The sequence below is a fragment of the Clavelina lepadiformis genome, chromosome 5 (assembly GCF_947623445.1).
Source record: "Clavelina lepadiformis chromosome 5, kaClaLepa1.1, whole genome shotgun sequence".
Classification (NCBI taxonomy): Eukaryota; Metazoa; Chordata; class Ascidiacea; order Aplousobranchia; family Clavelinidae; genus Clavelina; species Clavelina lepadiformis.
Window position 1 is genome coordinate 4,820,776 of NC_135244.1, and position 19,273 is coordinate 4,840,048.

General features: G+C 36.0%; 3 protein-coding genes and 1 pseudogene across 4 annotated transcripts; all 4 read left to right on the forward strand.

Annotated features, from left to right (window-relative positions):
- Positions 1–420: 420 nt before the first annotated feature.
- On the forward strand, positions 421–1,737 carry LOC143460408 (lipopolysaccharide-induced tumor necrosis factor-alpha factor homolog). The gene has a single exon (XM_076957899.1). The coding sequence runs from the start codon at positions 525–527 to the stop codon at positions 969–971; it is 447 nt and encodes a 148-aa protein (XP_076814014.1). The 5' UTR covers positions 421–524; the 3' UTR covers positions 972–1,737.
- Positions 1,738–3,320: 1,583 nt separating this feature from the next.
- On the forward strand, positions 3,321–3,677 carry LOC143458883 (LITAF domain-containing protein-like). Its single transcript, XM_076955778.1, has one exon. The coding sequence runs from the start codon at positions 3,321–3,323 to the stop codon at positions 3,675–3,677; it is 357 nt and encodes a 118-aa protein (XP_076811893.1).
- A 1,059-nt stretch (positions 3,678–4,736) lies between these two features.
- LOC143458886 (LITAF domain-containing protein pseudogene) lies at positions 4,737–5,123 on the forward strand (annotated as a pseudogene).
- A 1,018-nt stretch (positions 5,124–6,141) lies between these two features.
- LOC143459673 (solute carrier family 12 member 9-like) lies at positions 6,142–18,158 on the forward strand. Of its 2 annotated transcripts, XM_076956901.1 has the most exons (19): positions 6,142–6,294; positions 7,299–7,424; positions 7,551–7,785; positions 7,957–8,113; positions 8,334–8,489; positions 8,649–8,782; positions 9,603–9,710; positions 10,520–10,631; positions 11,663–11,820; positions 12,036–12,243; positions 12,357–12,549; positions 12,674–12,809; positions 13,633–13,812; positions 14,004–14,112; positions 14,986–15,187; positions 15,594–15,710; positions 15,973–16,143; positions 16,356–16,559; positions 16,771–18,158. In XM_076956901.1, the coding sequence occupies exons 2-19, from the start codon at positions 7,317–7,319 to the stop codon at positions 16,951–16,953; spliced, it is 2,871 nt and encodes a 956-aa protein (XP_076813016.1). In that variant the 5' UTR covers positions 6,142–6,294; positions 7,299–7,316; the 3' UTR covers positions 16,954–18,158. The 2 variants fall into 2 exon arrangements, with proteins under 2 accessions (XP_076813016.1, XP_076813015.1); XM_076956900.1 differs by lacking the exon at positions 6,142–6,294 and having other exon boundaries at positions 7,242–7,424.
- Positions 18,159–19,273: the final 1,115 nt, after the last annotated feature.

Consider the following 19,273-nt stretch of genomic DNA (forward strand, 5'->3'; position numbering starts at 1 on the left):
TCAGCATCAGATAACGAACGGTCAATTTGTTTGTTGTTTTTGTGTTTAGCTACGGGTAACCGATAACCATATATCGATTTAATCGATATATCGTAAAGACGTGATAAATATTGGTCATCTTGCCCGTTGTTAAAAATAGGCTGTAAATTTGAAAGAAACCACACACAAAAGATCGATTTTAGTTTTTTTTCCCGTAAGTTGTTGTTTGTTTTAATTTAACAAATCGTAAACTTCATCAGGAAGTCAACTGGAATGTGTTAATGAAACGTCGGCAGAAAATATAGGTCTGTTTTCACCAGTTGTGCCTTATATTTGATGATCATTATGCCTGGTGGCAACCACAGTATATTTATTGAGACCTTTTATGTTAGCAAGGAACCTTATATTAAATTGTTGTAGGATTTATGCAGTAACGGACTTTTTGTTGCTAATTTCACCACTTTTACCATTTTCATATAGAAAGGTGTAGGCTACTACCTGATACAACGTTCTAATATTTTATTGATTTAATTGCACCTCCCACAATGTCAGCTATTCCCCCACCCCCTCCTGGATATAATCAAAGCATGCAGATGGGAAACCCATATCCGGCTGGTCCTCAAGCCCAATACAACACTGCCAATGAATACGGGATCCCGAAGCAGGGTGCAGTGCCCCCTCCACCGCCCCCTGGATATGTGAGTACTGCCCCCGGACCGATGGGCAATGCAACGGTTATTGTAACCCAGCAGCCCCGCCGTATTTTCAGCAAGTTTCCGACCAATACCGTTTGTCCGCATTGCAACGCTACGGTCATTACTCGGCCGAGGGCAGAAGTGGGCACCGTCACTTGGGCAGCGGCAGGAATACTGATCTTGTTAGGCTGCTGGCTGGGGTGCTGTATCATACCGTTCTGTATCGACGAATGCAAGGATATCTTTCATGATTGCCCCAACTGTCAGCACACCATTGACATCTACCGGCCTCTGTAAAATGTTGATGAACTGAAAGAAGATGTTTTACTGTAAAATGTGCATCATAAAGTTCTGGTCGTTGCATTAACCGTTTTAGAAGCTATAATGTAGCCTACTGTTGCTGTAGGCTATATATAAATTTTGCTTAATCGCTTTAACTCTTGTTTTGTGATCTGAAATGTTCCTATGCTGTATTGCCCTTTGTGCGAGAGTTGCGTTCGTTTTACCCAGTTGTCAGCATTGCGTTTGTTTTTTTCTTGTATTGCGTTGTCTGCCGTCGGAAGTATGATATTCTTGGTTTTCATTTGCACTCAAAGCTTTCAAGATTTGTAACCTCAGCAATACGTTAAAGAGATACTATGTGGTTTGAATATTTTTCTGCCTTTTTTGTAAGGATTAATCGCTTTCTGTTTGAATACCATCGCCTGGTTGTACTTAAGCAACTTTTTATTTTGTTGGGAAATCAATGAAGTATTATGTGTTCTTCTATCATACATGATATGATTAAGAGCTGTAGTACAACTGTCTCCCACTTATTTAAAATGCAGCCTTCGACTAATAAAAGTTTCCCCACTTAATTTTACATATACATAATGCCGCATAGGCTAATATACGTTGAAGTCTATGTTAAATTGTTTATCACTAGCACTTGTCGCTGCTTAATGCGTTTGAAAATAAAGATTAATGCAATAACTCATAAGTACTGTATATACAACTATCTATGTGTTTCAAAAGATAACCATGCTTTTATTTATGTTATCTTGTCTTATTGTTTCCTTTTCAGGATTGTTATAGATTACAGTTATGCGATGTTGTTAGGTTCTGACATATGATGGGTCAAATATACTTGTGATGCTTCCCATCACCGCTGTATGATAGCACTGCCACGCAACGGATACTACCGACTCTAACAGTGGGTACCGTTACGTCCTTAGCTGCTGGTGTGTTGGTATTGGTTGAGTGCTGGTTGAGTTCATACTTAATACCATTCTACATCAACGAATACAGGGATAGGCCTTGTGATTGCCCTCAGTGACAGTGAACTGTTGATGTTTGCAAGCTGCTGTAGATAGAAAGACCGACTTTTAGTGAACTATAACATGCACCAAACTAATCCAGTTACTTATACCGACTTCAAACTTATAGTTGAAAAAAATCAATTATTTGCTGTTTTTTAGTGACGTGGTTTATTGTCGATGCAGTGAATTTTAGAAGTGCAATAAAATTTGCTTAGGTGTACTAACCGCATATCTGGTTCGATTTTCCCTACAAAAATCACTCCTCTTTTTTGTTAACAGGATAGTTTTACTTGGATTTGGATTTTCTTGGATAGATAGATTTACTTGGATTTACTTGGATAGGATTTCATTATAGTTGCGTGCAACTGATGTTCTTTTCATCTTTTTGCGTGTTTAAACTTAAAAAACAATTTGTTCCAATTGTGTGGGCTTTGTATTCAATTTGATGGAGATGCGAGTTTTATATCTATCACAGTATTATAACACCATCACCAGAAGAAGTTCAAAATGGCCTGAATAATTTCATCAAAGCAATATGTTCTCCTTGTTTATTAATTGCTACAGCTTTACCGCTATTGGTCGTGTTCTATGTCTGGTGTTGGTCTTGTTCTAATGTATTTTTATTGTTCGGTTTGACTTTTTTTTGAAGCTAGCATAGGCGCCCTTTTTAGTTTACATCTTCGAAAAATAAATGTTTGCTAACTAACCAATAATAGCTAGTTAAACAGCAAATAAAAGACACAATTGGTGAATACAGAACTTTATTGTCTTCCGACGTTTCTTTTACCGATGCGGGTTAGCTTCATCAGAATGAAATAAAACGTCGGCAGACAATAAAGTTCTGTATTCACCAATTGTGTCTTTTATTTGATGATTATTATGTCTGGTGGCAACCATAGTATATAACTAGTTAAAGTTATGTTGCTTGTTTGAGTGGTTTAACATATATTTTATTTTTGTCTGTAGTTTATACTACAATTATATCAAATAAACTAACGAGTGAATCAAATGTTGTTTTGTGCTCTGTAACAAACAGTTGCTATACACTAACAAGAAAGTAACTTCGAGTGCCTTACTGTTTTCAAATGGGAAATCCTAAAATATTTAGATAGGAGATAAACTTGAATATTAACAATATCCAGGACCGTCTTATCTTGAAACTGACATAACTCAATGATATTCGTTTCAAAGTCGGAATGACGCAAACATCGTTCACAAACAAGATGAAAAGAAAAAAGAGAAATAAATTTAGAAATTCATAGCAGGTGTAGCATAAAATCTTTATCACGCAATTTTCAGTAAACTTTTAAATTTTCAATAGGGGTTTAAGTAATCTCTAATTACAAAAATGTCTTACACGCCAAATCCTCCCGAATACAACAACATCCCTGGTCAGGCTTACTACAATCCTTCAAGCTACCCACTCCCACCGGAACCTCCCGTTCCACCACAAGTGGTCATTCAAACAGCAAGTCTTCAATCCCCGCATCCAAAAGCGGTAATCTGCCCATTTTGCCATCACCGGGTCATCACCAAGACAAAGTCGGAGGTAGGAACCTTCACTTGGATAGTTGTCGGGGGTCTCATTTTCGTAGGATGCTGGCTTGGATGTTGCCTTATCCCGTTCTACATGGATGATTTCAAGGATGTACATCACAAGTGTCCAAAGTGTGATAGAGTTATTGACGTTTTCCGTCGTATGTAAGCGGAACGTTTCTCCTACTATCATATTACACTTTGCTTTTAAATCACTTTTATACTAACAATCACTTAAAAATAATAGGTTGATGTTGTCTGAACCGTTTTAATCAAATTTTAAAGAAAAATAAGAAACAGCATATAGTTTGGCACTCTTAAGGTTAACTTTGACACGAGCTTTCGCAAGCATAAGCTTGCTTCTTCAGGTGTATTGTGGAAGTACACAACACCTTAAAAGTGCCAAGCTATATCCTGTTTCTTAACAATAATAGTTATAATATTAACTTACTTACCTTTGTACAGTAAAAGCCCTACCATGATTTTGTAATGAACTGTTGTACAATTAACGTATTAAGTGATGTTTTAAATTTGAAGCCAGCGGTTCGTGAATGCTTAAGCTACTGTATATAGGCCTACGTTTACTAATTATACGAAAGAGTTTAAAGTTTAAACCTTAGAAAAGGAGAAGATAAACACTAAAGCTAGTTGATATGAAAACCTGTTGCATAAATTGTTTTGTAGAGTTGTACAAAATGTAAATAAATCTATTGTTTAGAAATTTAATGAAAAAATTGTGAAGTTATATTACGTTCTACTAACTAGGCGTCTTGTTGGAGTTGTGAACTGTTGTTAATTATTGCTTGATCAATTGATCGCTAATCTGACTCCATTGGACGCATTCATTAACCCCTGATGGCCAGTTAGGTATCACAGTACAAAAAACAAACTATCAATGTCTTGAATAATCATTTATTATTGGTTCTTAACGAAACGATTACTGTTTTCAGAGTACAGAATAAAGCTGCGTTTGGTAGAATCACAGACTGTTGTTATTAGACTGATGACAATCACAGAACTAACGCATTGAGCGCTGTAGTACAAATGACGTAATTTGGAAGTAGTCAAAACCGGGTTGCGTATACTTAACACAGCCAAAATATAATACAGCGATTATTGATAAACACACGAAATAGAACACTAATAACATTATAATATGATCGGATCTGCACGAGAATTCCGTAGGAATAAGGGCTAATTATGACAATTAGCACAACGTAATGTGAGAATGTCTTCCACGCCAAATCCTCCCGCATACAACAACATCTCAGGTCAGGCTTACTACAATCTTCCAAGCTACCCACTCCCAACGGATCCTCCCGTTCCACCACAAGTAGTCATTCAAACAGCAAATTTCCAATCCCCGCATCCAAAAGCGGTAACCTGCCCATACTGCCACGACAAGGTCATCACCAAGACAAAGCCGGAGGTAGGAACCTCCACTTGGATAACTGCTGGAGGTCTCATTTGCATAGGGTGCCGGGTTGGATGTTGCGTCATCCTATTTTACTCGGACGATTTCAAGGACATACATCACAAGTGTCCTAAGTGTGAAAGACCTATTGACGTCTATAAGCGCATGTTGGCGGAAGTGAATTCTGTAGCCATTATATAGACGCATTTTCTTAGTGATTCTTTAAATAAAATGTGCGACCAAATTTCTTGTAAGCTTACTTAATGTTTACTCTATGTTTACTTTATGGTATGGGTATCTCCTAAAAAAGTTTAAAACAGATGAAATATTAAAATAGATTACTGCAACTTACTTTAGGTTGAATAATATAAAAGGTATCATCTATGGGCGCACACCTACAATGAAGAAAAACATTGATCACGATTTAATTATTGTCATTGGAAACATTTAGCCTATTGCAAATACAGTAGATTTATAATAAAAAACACATTACGTGTCTTTAAACTGACCTAAAGTGATATGCTAGACCACTGGGGGAAGTGCCCACACCAATAGGACAAAAAATGTCTTTCATTTTTCACCAAATTACAAAACAAATTTTAAGATATTTTATTTTGTTAGAGGATAGACCCGTGGGCTTCAATTTTCTTGTAGACACTTAATAAATTTTTTTTTATTAAATTATAATGTAATAACATGCCTTCTTATCTTCTTGCTCAAATAGCTCTGGAACTTAGCCTACTAGACTTACTTCCTTCAAAACAAGATTTTATACAGATATATATGGTATCTTGTTCTAAAATTTTTTGGTATTTGATATTTGATATTTACAGATATTACCACCTTATTACAATCTGTCAAATTGGACCAAGATGATTTAGTTTCCGAATTTTTGCAACCCTGGTTTGCTTCCTGAAAACTACGTTTTCAGCCACTCATCGTTGAAACAAGCCACGGTTTGTTGAAACTATTCAACCGTGTCAAAAAAAGTTCAGGAGGGGTCGAATCACATATCAGCTGATTTTTGATTTTAGCACTGAAGTCAGAAGTCACAACAGATGAACAGATTACATGTTCTTTTGTAAAAGCAGCTTTACTTATCTTCATAATGAGGTTAGTGTTTTCTGCGGTGGTTGTTGTAAAGGTTAAACCACAAGAAAAAGGCACAACTTTAGATCATGTTATGTCAAAGCGGCCTTAAAATGTGCTTAAAAGTTTTGCGTTCAGTCTGAGACTAGTCGCAGTCGCCTGCGCTCTGCAGAGTGCATGCTTGTTGGCTGGTGAGTCTGTGAGTTCTGTTTTCTGGCCGTCCGTTCTTACTGTCTTAACAGTTTCAGTGGCTGTAACCCTCGGATACTGTCCAACTGAGCTGGTAAGTTTGAGTTACCCCCCTACAGACCTTTGACCTGCCTATAGCTTACCTAAACTTTTAAGTGTTCACAAAGCGTTTAAACCTGTTTTTTGCTTGTTAGCGTATTCCTTGCCTTATCGTTATACAACAAGGTTAGCACAATACTTTTTTCTCGCTACAGCCAATGGCGAAAAATAAAAGAAATGAAATGAGCATTTGTTGGAGGTCCAAGCGTAGGCTGCATTTCTAAGGTTAATATTTTAAACCTAACCTGGGTCTCTTTTTTGCTTCCTTTGGTCCCTTCTTAATAGTAATTTCTATAATACTCCATGGATTTTGTTTCAGGCTAGAGTAGGCTAGCCTAGTCATAGTGCTGTATGAGACTCATAGTACAGTGTTGACCGCTTATTTTATTATGGTGACATTTGCTTTCATGATGACAATGCAATCTTAAAAAAATTGCTTGCTATATGCCTGATTCGGAGTGCAAAATTAAAAAATATCGATTATTCACTCAATATGGGCCATACTGGAAAGTGTGGCAGCTGTATGCTGAACTTTGTTATCATCACGCCTACTTAAATAATATTAATAAATAAGTAAAGATTTGAGACTTTAGTTCACACCATCACTCCAAAAGTTGTGTCTTTGCGCCCACAATTTATCAACGAAAACTGCTGTACTTTCCAATCGGGAATATGGACTAGTTTATTCTGCCAACATAAGGCTAGTAAAGAGCCAAAAAGGTTCAAAAGTCCAAGTACACTGACTTAAAGTAAGACCAATGAATTGTGCACGAGTGCTCAGCCATGTGATGCATTTGTATTGTAGTCCCCTGCCACCCAATTGTGACCCCACTATCACGTTCATATGGTTGTGCACTTGTTTTCTAGATCGAACAAGACAATAAAAAGTTTAAAATAAAGACAATAAAAGTTCGAAATCGCTTGTTTACTGTAGACTCACTTTGTTGTATTTTTCTATTAGTGAAATTACATGTTGATCAGTGTGATATGAATTAACAGTAGAAAAACTGATTGACAATGAGTTCACCAGCGGGATCTGAAAAGGACCTCCTTATCAGCAATCACCTGCATAAAAGATATGGTGATGAATCTGGGGGTGTTAGATTATGCAGCATTGTTGAAGAGGTGATATTTTTATGAACTTCAGTTTCTCATAACTGAACTCAATCTAATTTGATGTGTTTCCAGTAACCTGGTCATCGCCTTAACTTTACTTGTTATAAAGAATTTTGTTTGTTTTATGTCGTACAGAATCAAGATAACCGGGGACAGCAGAAGCTTTCAACATTTTTTGGTGTCATTGTGCCGTGCTGTCTATCCATGTTCAGTGTCATTCTGTTTCTTCGTATGGGATTCATCGTTGGTCAAGCCGGGATGCTTGAGAGCCTTGCCATGGTCGTACTTGCTTATGCCATTATTGGCCTCACTGTCTTGTCTGTTTGTGCCATATCAACAAATGGTGCAATTGAAGGAGGTGGTGCATACTGTATCCTCATATTTTACAAAATATATTCTAAGTTTGAAAAATAAACAATGTCATAATTCTTAGTACTTATTTGGCATTAACTTATGCATAGCATCAAAAAAGTGAGCTATTGGCCTGTTATACTGAATTTCAATGTTTTTTGTGAATTTCCTTCACCAATTACTTTAAAAGTTATGATAAGCCGTGCACTTGGGCCAGAGTTTGGAGGAGCAATTGGACTCATGTTCTTCCTTGCTAATGCTGCATCATCTGCTCTCTACATCTTTGGTATTGTTGAAGCTTTGACATCGTTTTTTGGAGAAAATGGAATATACGAGATTGGCCCTTCGTATGAAAGAAATGATGATAGGCTAAGCAATATTTGAAACTTAATGTTGTTGAAATTAAATTCCTATCTGTATAAATATATTATATATTTATATACAATATTTTGTTTATTATAACACAATGTTTACAGCTATAATACAACACATTGCAATGCACAGATATCAGAAATTATGCTTTTAAAATAATTAAACCATTGATTATTATTTTTGGATTGTTTAAAGTGGAATTCCAAGCAGCTATGGATGGAACTATTTGTATGGAACTGTCATTCTTCTGCTGTGCCTCGTAGTTTGTGTTGTGGGAGCAGATATTTATGCCAAAACAACTTTTATGATTTTCTTGGTTGTTATGGTATCTATAGCATCTGTTGTGGTTAGGTAAGAAGCTGTTTCACATATTGCAATGAATAATGTTCAGTAAATTACATTAAATAGCCAATGGGTATGGTGGATAAATTCTATGTTAGTGTTTTTTATTTACCCATTATAAGTTGTTTTTTGTTTTATAATTTGTTGTAATTATTTCTATTATTTCAGCTTCTTTGCCAAAAAACCATTTCCTGTCGGGGGCGAGGGAAACCTTTCACTTCCAAACGTTTCATTCTGCAATAATGTTTCAGTTATACAGTATGCCGGACTTAATGGAAAGACAGTGCATGAAAATCTGTATGGTAAGTTTCAACGCAATGGCTACATGCCATACAAGATTGCTTGATGCGCCAGTTTCATTAAAAACTCAACTTTAATGAATATATGTCGTGCTAGTTCCTCCCAACATGCTATGCATAAATCACATTTAATAATGTTACAAATATTGTCTCCATTCTCTTGGTCCAACAAGTAACAAGGAAGCACGTACCCGTAGAGAAACATTATTAATTTTACCACATGATATATGTCTGTTAATTTTCTTAAACAACAGGAAGTTTTTTAAAAATCTTAGTCAACTTCGTTTACGTTTCAACTTATCTTTTGATGCTTTTTCGTATTTAAACATACTTCGTTTCATTTCATATTTTAATGGTTACAGTTTTGTAAACTTACATAGTAACCAAGTTATGATGCCTTATGATAAGTTATGAATGAAATATAATCAGGGTTTCAGCTTCCATTTGCATGAAACAAACAATTTCTGATGGTTGCCGCAGGCCATTTAACAATTATACACTTTGACTTCAGTTGTTTACCATCTACCATTAATGCTGTTATAATAACACCACAAAGTTTTTTATTTCACTTTCGGTTGACTGGATATGTCAGGTTGTTATTTTGGGGTCGTAAATTCTTTCAGCTTTTCCGTAAATGACTACAAAATATTCCCTGCAGCTTTGAAAATCGTATGCATTTACGTATATTTTACTCATATACTTTGAGGTATTTTACTTTACTTTGAGCTTTCTAATCAATAGGTATAATTATTTTCTAAAATGGCCTTTAAAATTTTTTTTACTTGAATGTGCAACTATGCAGACTGAAATTGTTGTTTTTCAGAGAACTACACCATTGACTACACAAATGACATAAAGCAAACCTTTGTCACTGTTTTTGCGGTCTTGTTCAACGGATGCACGGGCATAATGGCCGGTGCTAACATGTCAGGTAATGTAATTTTCAGCTTAAAAAATCATCTAAGGTTACTCACCATTTTTGATAAGCTGGCTCATTTTACTTCTTGGTTCTAAGTGTAACTGCTTGATGTATTCTTATGTTGACACTACCTTCCATTTGGGAAGTTTAGATCATTAATTTTACAGTTTATGATGGTAAAGTTTTGATACTACAGTATATATAGCGCAAAATACCCATATTTAGAGCCGATGCAAATCACAATCGCCTAAAAAGACTTGAGCGTTTTACCATAACACACATTACACAGCTTGCACTGATCTTGTTTTTGTGTTTAAAAACCTGATTTAAATCGTTGACTTTCAGTGGAAACTAACATCTTGAGAAACAACGTGTTGATTGCTGTTTGTATTTCGACTGCATTTCCTCTCTATACCAGTTTTTCTTTGTTTTGTTAGCTTTTAAGGCCATTGTTATTAAGCACTGTCCACAATTATCTTATAAGTGCGTTGTTGGCACTTGACAAGTTGTTATCATGTTGTTGTCTTGTCAGAACTGTTTAGCTCCCATGAAATATTTGGCAACCAGTTGTTTGCTACTAATGCTTATATCTAAATAGATTTTTGTTTGCTATTGCAAAATGTAAGGCTATGAAGTGATGATTACAGGATATTTATATTGACTTATTTTAATGTGGTTGAGAAGGCAGAGAAAACGAAGTTAGCACAATTAAAATATTAACTTCATATGCTGTTGGATAAGTCGTGGGTGTTATATAAAAAGCAGTAGGTTTAATCAGATATCAAGCAAGGAAATTATTTACAGATATTTTTAATTGTCAGGTGACTTGAAAAATCCAAGTAAGTCAATCCCACTCGGCACAATCAGTGCATGTGCAATAACTTTTTTCATCTACATCCTACTCATTGTTCTTATCACTGCAACCACTCCAAGGTAATTACTGATCTCATGTTTGTTTGACTTAAGCAGTTTTTTATTTTTGTGTAGGCTGCTGCAATATCTTACTACTATTGTGTAACAATGTTTATCACTTGTATAAATTTCCGCTGTCTTGAGCTGATATGACTTTTCTCCAGAACATTTTTAGATTTAAATTGAATGTGTGTTTTATTAGGTTTCTATGAAATATCGTAATGTCTAAAGATAATTGTTGTATTATTAGCAACAATTTGGTATCACTAACGGAGTAACGGTATATTTACACTGTAAAAGGTCGAAACATGCCCACACACTAAATTTAAAGTCATGTATCGTTATACTATACTATGATGGTAATTTCTTCTTGCTCTTGGTGTTGCTTTTTAAACAAAAAAGGCGCTTGTCATTTGAGCTCTTGTGCAATAAAGGATATTTTATTGTCTGAACTTGCTACTAAACTTTATTGGGTATTTTATTGGCACTGGTTTTATTAAACCGTTTGCTTTTGATTTAGCAAAGGGTTAAAACTCAGTGAGTAAAATAATTAAATGAGCCTGTGCGGAATGTTTTAACATTAAGGTTCAAAAAAGTACTTTTACAATGAGAACTGGAAACTGACTGCAAGTGTGTGTAATTGCTGTACACTGTATTTTAAACATTTTGCAATGGTTTGACCTTTTTGAAAAGTTTGTTTGTCACATGGTCTGCGGTCTGGCTGGCTTATGATGCCATTTGTGGGCACAGGCGCCATTACATCATACAGTAAGTAGGTGTAAAAATTACTTCATTCAGTTTGAGTCATATGACATTTGCATCTGAATGAATTGTGTTTCAAATGCGATGCCCACCAATTTTAGGCAGCAATTTTTTCTCACAGTTCCTAATTTCACATAAATCATCCTGGCCAGTGACTCATTGAATTTGAATTTTTTCATTAAGTTTTCGTAATTTGTTTATCAAGTGTAGTAGTATGGTGCAAGATTTACACTTAAACCTCTTTGACTTGATATTATGTAAGAACTTATGCTCATAAAACTTTCTTGCAGAGTTCTATTACAATGTGACTACAGTTTCTTGGTTTCTGTGAATCTATGGGGACCTTTTGTGGCAATCGGTGTTTTTGCTTCTTCACTTTCTGCTGCTTTGAGTTGCTTAATCGGCGCATCAAGAATTTTATTTGCACTTGCTCGTGATGATTTGTTTGGTAAGAACAAACACAAAATATAGTTTTATTATAGTCTATATACATTACCAGTACAAATCATTGGTTATGTTTTTGGAAAATCTGATTAGTGGAAGGAAGTTAGAAAGTAGGTGTTGGGTGTGTTTACCTCCCAATTTTTTTTCTTTTTGAATAAACAGTAAATGTAAGTTTACAACTTGATAATAATGCAAAGGGTAACGAATTATTTATTTCAGGAATTGTTTTACGTCCAATAAACCGAACAACTCACAGTGGCAATCCACTTGCAGCTGTTCTCGCAACATGGTTCCTTGTACAGCTCATGTTGCTCGCTAACAAAGTGAGCACAATTGCTCCAATCGTTACCGTTTTCTTCCTGTTCTCGTATGCTGCAACAGACCTTGCCTGTTTAGCATTAGAATGGGCTTCATCACCAAATTTCCGGTATGTTGACCACAATATTCTTATGATGTGACTTAACAATGTATTCAATAGCAAATATGTATCAAATGCGAGTTTGCAGACATTCTTAAGCTTATATCAATTTTTTATATTAGACCGACTTTCAAGTATTTCACGTGGCATACGTGTCTGCTTGGCTTTCTGAGTTGTATAACGATGAATTTCCTGGTTAATGCCGTCTATACTTCCGTCAGCATTGCTGTTCTTATTATTTTGCTTGTTGCCATCCACTATCGAGTGCCGCAGTCATCTTGGGGTTACATAAGCCAGGCACTTATTTTCCACCAGGTGCAATGTGCATTCTTTGCAAACTGTTGCTATCATGAATTTAAGTTGGTTCCTGTTTGTAGACAAAAGACTGAAACTACATGTCTATGAAATCGTATTCTTAGTTTTTTTTCCTTTTGCTTAGGTAAGAAAATATCTTTTGATGTTGGATGTGAGAAAAGAGCACATTAAATTTTGGCGTCCACAAATTGTCTTGATGGTGAAAAACCCGCGTACTTGTTGCCAACTGATAGACTTCATCAACTCCATAAAAAAATCAGGTGAAGTGCATGTAAATATTAGGGACGTGCCGCGAGGAAGATTATTCGGGTTCGTGCGAACCCGAATATAATGAAGGTCGACACGAACGAATCCCGAATCTATTCGTATTAGAACCAAATAAAAAAAAGTTCATCCAAAAGTTGTCAAGTCTTGCTTGTAACATAATGTAATCGATAAACAAATCGCTTTCTTTCGAAAAATAGTGTTTAAAAACGATCGAAAAAGCAGAATCTTTAGGAAAACGACCTTCATTGTAAGTACTGCTGACTTTAGTTTAGCATTGTCGAGAAACTAAATCATCATTTTTTACGAAAGTCAGTAAATTTATAAGTAATATTGTATTCGGGTTCGCCATTGTTGGTATTCGTGTTCGCCCGAATAATCCATAAAGGCGATATTCGACGAATCTATTCGGGTTTGGGTTCGTATCGGCCCATCCCTAGTAAATATGTAATCGCTTTTTTTGCTTCTCTTGGTGATTCATGCATCATATAAGGATTACATCACTTTATTTGGTTTCCCTTCACACAACATTGCATTTTTTCGCTTTGATTTGAATTTAAATTGAACATTTAACACCATGATGTTTATGTGAATATGCTTATTAGTTAATATATATTTGCACTTTACCAATGCAAATAAAAAGTGAGCTTTCTTGTCATAGTTTTGCTGTAAATCAAATATATTAATAATACATTGGCAAACTTATTCTACATGCAATGCATATAATGCTTACAAATGCAGACGTAGTTGCCAGCACACCATATGTACATTACCCATAGCCCTTTTTAAGCATTTTCTTCAAACTCCCTTCATTTTCAGGTTTGTATGTCCTTGGCCACGTTAGGCTTGGAAGTCTTGCAGAAATGCCAACGGACATATTGAGTGTTCATTACCAACATTGGTTGAATCTCGTTGATGAACTTGGTGTCAAAGCTTTTGTTGAGCTCACTCTGGCCAGGTCTGTCAGGGAAGGAACAGAGCAATTGCTTAGAATTTCAGGTATTTCTGTCTCAATTGCTTGGACTATTTAGCAAGTGGTATTGATTCATTTGTTGTACATTAGGAATATTTCATATATTCGTTTTCATTGAATATGATTCTTAATTGATTTTACTTTTTTATATGAAATGTTTATACTTTTGCAACATATTTTTGCACAAAGATTGACAAACTTGTCTTTATTCATTCAGGTCTCGGGGGAATGAAGCCAAATACATTGGTCCTTGGTTTCAATGACAACCAGGCAAGGCAAGATACGTTCAAGCTAGTAGGTGCTTTTGCACCAAGAAAAAGGACTGGGTTAGTGTTTGGCTCCGAAGTAGGATAAGTTTTAGATTGTTGTAGAAGGCTACAAATTTCATAGAACAAAAAAAAGAGCCGAAAGTTTGAGTTGCGTCGTAACACTTTGCTCCTAAGTTCTTTCTCTTTGGACATATTTCAAGCATTTCATTAACACGTCAGTTTAAGACAATGAGTAAAATCAGTTTATCTCTTTTTAGCCGTCTGCTTATTTCGAAAATACTAGATACCGTAAAACCTCTATTTCACCGCCATAGCGCTCTATTTTTCAACTCTTGTTTAAAAGTGGCGTTCTATTAGAGGTGACGTTCAATTAGAGGTTGGCGCTCTATTTTTCGACTAGCTGGTCAGAATTATCAGTAGAGACCTGCTAATACAATTCCGCCGCTAAAAGTGGTGTTCTATTAGAGGTGGCGTTCAATTAGAGCAGGGGTGGGCAACATACGGCCCGCGGGCCGGATCCGGCCCGCGACGGGATTTTGAGCGGCCCGCAGACAGTTTCCGGTCTTACATGATAATGTGGCCTGCGGCCACATTCTGCCGCAATCCCTGTATTGCGTCACTGAATAAGTCCAAGTTTGCCAACCTGAGAAAGATGGCCATGAATCTACTTGTTCTGTTCGGGTCTACATACATTTATGAGCAAACATTTTCGACCATAAACATTAATAAGACAAAGCTGCGTTCCAATCTATTCAGCAATCCGGCCCGCCAAGTACTTCATTTTCTCATATAAGGCCCGCCGACCGAAGAAGTTGCCCGCCCCTGAATTAGAGGGAGGCGCTCTATTTTTCTACCCTTCTTTAAAAGTGGCGTTCTATTAGAGGTGGCGGTGAAATAGAGGTTTTACGGTAGTTCTTTTTTTATCTGCAGATCAAAGCTGAGTGCAGTGCTACATAGCGAGAAAGCTGAAGATGAGAACAACGTCTTCAGCGAATGCGATTTCTTCCCGCCACCCAATCCAGATTTTGATGTTGATGCAAATGGAGAGATTAGCGTTGATGAATATGTCTCTATCATCTCAGATGCGCTTAAGTTGCAGAAAAACGTTTGCCTTGCTCGATATTTTGACAAGGTAACTACTAATAGATTAGCAGTGGTTAAAGTTAAACAAACGTTGGTGTAATGGACATAAGAAATTACCGACCTTAATGGGCGTTTGCATTCAATTTGAATATGAAGTGCAAAAGACAAAGTTATTGTAGCATGATAGTAATATTTATTTACTGTACATGATATAATACAGTGCGTACCGACAATGATATATGTAATGATGTACATTGTACAATGTAATAATAATAGTATTAATACATAATGCAATAAAAATTTTATGCATGTACGTTTTTCAATAGTATGTAATAGTACATATCAAGAAAAGCAATTGAGTTAGATTATTATAACTGTACAATCCAAAGCAGATTTTTTGTTCTGAAAGTATGATATTGATACATTTTATTTATACACACTTGTAACTGTTGTAGCTTAACAAATCGGTTGTGATGTCTGACAAAAGTAAGGTGCATTACATTGATGTTTGGCCGGTTAATTTCTTGAAACCTTTGCTGTCCAATGACTCTTTCATTCAAAGATCAGCATCGGTCAGTGTCAAACATTATGTTTATCACAAAGGATATGTTAATTACCTATTTTTCACGAATGACATAATCTACTGTTTTATAATAGGATGTTTAGTTTTATGATGTATGATAAACACATGCCATTGTTTTATATACTGTTTTATCGTGTCAATATAATCTTTGCTAAAGTAAACCCTAATAAACCCACAATTTCTTCTTATATAGACTGTAGTCTTTCGTTCCAGTATCCAAAGACCATTTCTAACATTTTTTCCTTGCACAGGATGAGCAGAAACCATCTTCTTATTTCGACACGACTTGTGTCTTTCTCATGCAGCTGGCTTGTATCCTTAATATGACTCCGTTTTGGAAGAAGAGAACAAAACTTCGCATTTTTCTCTGTGTCGATCGCTCTCATTCCAACATTGTAACTCCTGGAGATCAAGAGTTAGAAGTGAGCAGTTGTGGGATATTAAACTTTATTATCTCTATGTTAATTTCCTTTGTCGTAACTTAGGTAAACTCAATTTGCTGAACCCGTTAATTTTACTCTTTACCAAATAAATTTACTCGGTTTACACTTTCAACAGGATAGTTGCCGGCTAAAACACAACTGCTGCAAGTTATCTTGACATTAATAAAATAAATCGAAATTTTTATATTTAGGAATTTCTACGAACAGTCCGCATCAGCGCAGAGATCAAACAGGTCGAATTGAATGACATCACTGAGAGTCTTTCCAATGAGAACAACTTGACAATACAAGTCCCGTCTAAGCCCGAAGAGGGGCAACAAGGAAGCAATGGAGATAATCTTCACGCCACACAGACACCAGTCCCGCAGGTTGAAGATAAACCGCTCTATTTAAGCGTAAGTCTTTCGAATGTTTCTTTTTTAATCAGCTTGTACTGATTTTTAGCTTTGTAGTATGCTTAGGCATGTAGTTTAAGCTTTTTGTCGAAATTATTTTTGAATTTTTGCGGAATTACATTTCTTATCACATAATTTCGTTAATGATTTTTTATTTTACAACGCAATAGCTCTTTAACGATAAAATAAAAATCTTTTGATCTCTCCGCAGAGGATCAACAACTTGATCAAATCTCAGCTTTCCTCCACCGCGGTGACCTTCCTCTATCTTCCCGCTCCTCCACCCAGGGAGCGTTACGAAGAATACCTGGACATGCTGACTAAGCTCAGTGACGACCTTGGCCCCACCTTGTTCGTCCACGGACTCTATCACGTCATATCGACGACATTGTGAAGATTTTTTGAAGCCTGTGAAGCACTTGCGTTTTTGCTTTGTTCTGGTAACCTACTGCTGGAGTGATTGTGTAGAAGCTATGCAGGTGTTTCATTGACCTTATTTGTACCCTCTTACACTACTCGGCTGCTTTTATTTTTTTAGTTTTTCTTTTATATTTCCCATTAAGGCGTTTGTTTGCTATTGTCGGAAATGTCGTGCTTAATAGTGCTTTCCAACTGGCAGATTATGATTATTAACATCTCCATAAACCTGTTCAGTTTTTACATAATTCATATGAGACAATTTGGGATCCAAAAATGCAGCTGAAAGTTTTTCCAATTTTCACGTTTGAGTGCTCTTAGTGGATCGTGCTATAACTCGTGGATCAATTGCAATACTTGGACATATCTTTTACCTCCATTCTCAATTGCCATCTGATGTTTTTATGTTTTCGTTGTGCTATATCCGGTCATATCTATACAGCAATATAATTACATCTGCGTACCCCAACCTGTTTCTTGTTTTTGTATTAGTCTCCCGTCCAAATAAATATGGTCACATTGTTTGCTTTCCGAGATCCTTATGATGCCTTAACAAATTTCCACAAAATTTGCTGCAAAGCATATCGCTTCTCACATGTTGTAATAGTAATTTTATTTGTCAACTCTTAAGGCTTTTAGTTGCAGAAAATAAACCAGTAACTAATTTTCTAGCCACGTGGTTTCTTTTTTCGATTTTATCTGCATAATATCAGATAAAATGATTTCCATCACCACTTTCATGTATTGTGTAGCAGTGACTTCATCGTATGTATATTATTGACTGTCTATGCCTATTTACATGATAAAGGCTTTTCAAATGCATCATACTTTCATGCAACAAAATTAAGTGTTACATTTTATGCAGATTATGTCGATCTTAAGGCAATTGCTGCAGTCTGTTCGCGGTTGTTTACATTCTGCTTCAATCTTTGACTTACTGTGAATTTTTTGTGTTGATCATTCCCCGCTTTATACAGCTTTAAGCCTACTTGTATCAATGTGCAGTGTCGTTTGGAGAACACGTTCTTTACATGTCTTGTTTTTTTGGAGTTGTTAATGCATTGCTGGTTAAAAAAATTGTTTTTCCATGACGTGGGTTTTACTGAGAAAAATTTGTAATCATGTTTCTGTCGCAGTTTCAAGTGACCTTCGTCTGACCTGATTAAAAACTCAACAAAAGTGTCTTTATGATTGGGGTAGCTTGAAATGAAATCCTTGTAAGAAAACATTTATTGAAATTATCATACCGGTATTGACTTCAGGCCGCGCCTACATGACGTGAAAAGTTCACGTAGCCCTTAGGTGCCACCTATAGTTTTTTAACTGTAAATCTATCCTAGATCTTTTTTATGCTTATGCATGTTCAAAGCATATTGCAAGGACAGAACAACTACGGTAATTTTTTAAATAGCCTATAGTCCTATACTATTAGTAGTAGTTTATTTTCGCGCAGTAAACAATTATTACCTTATTAAAAAGGTTTTGAAATTACTTCAGTATCCATGAGAGAATTTTAATTGAATGTGCGGTGGTCAATATCACACATCCCGGAATTATTGAATTTCAATGGAGCTAGATCAATCCGTCTCGTGTGTACATGTTGGTGAGAAGGCAACTTTTTGTATCTCTTAACCTCAAAATTAAAATTTGTTTGATGTTTATACTTTGTGCTGTCTGGGAAGAACAATCTGCCTTGGTCAGGAGCCAGACAGCTTTCAATGAGTCACCTTTCAACCCCAAAAAATCTTTTCACGACTTAAACTCGGCGACGATTCCTCACTATACTTGTTTCAGTTCCGATGCGGTTTATGTTAGTTTTTATATTTGGTCGTTCACCAGACAAAATCATCCTTCACCTGAACTTGAAGTAGTTCACGAGAACCATTGAACGTCATCAATGTCGTCATTAATGCGATACCCACGGACATTTCCACGTTTGTGTATCGCCACAAAAAATCGCACCAGCACTGCAAAGACGAAATAAGTGTGGGACGCTAACTGACTAATTAACCGAGCCGAGGGTTTTCCAGTGCAGTTTGGTCGCTATATGAAAAATTGACACACTTTACCTCTTCAACTTTTAATCATCAAATTGCATTAAGGAAATTATGTAAAAGTGAGTATTTAAAATTTGAAAAATCATAATACACTATAAGAAACATTGTTAATTATCATTAAATTTTGTTAAACTTATTAGTTATTATGCTTTACAAAGTTTTCGTATGTAGGCTATAACTTATATGTAGATTGATCTCAACGAGACGATGGGTGTGTGTACAAAATGCAGTTTATGGTGA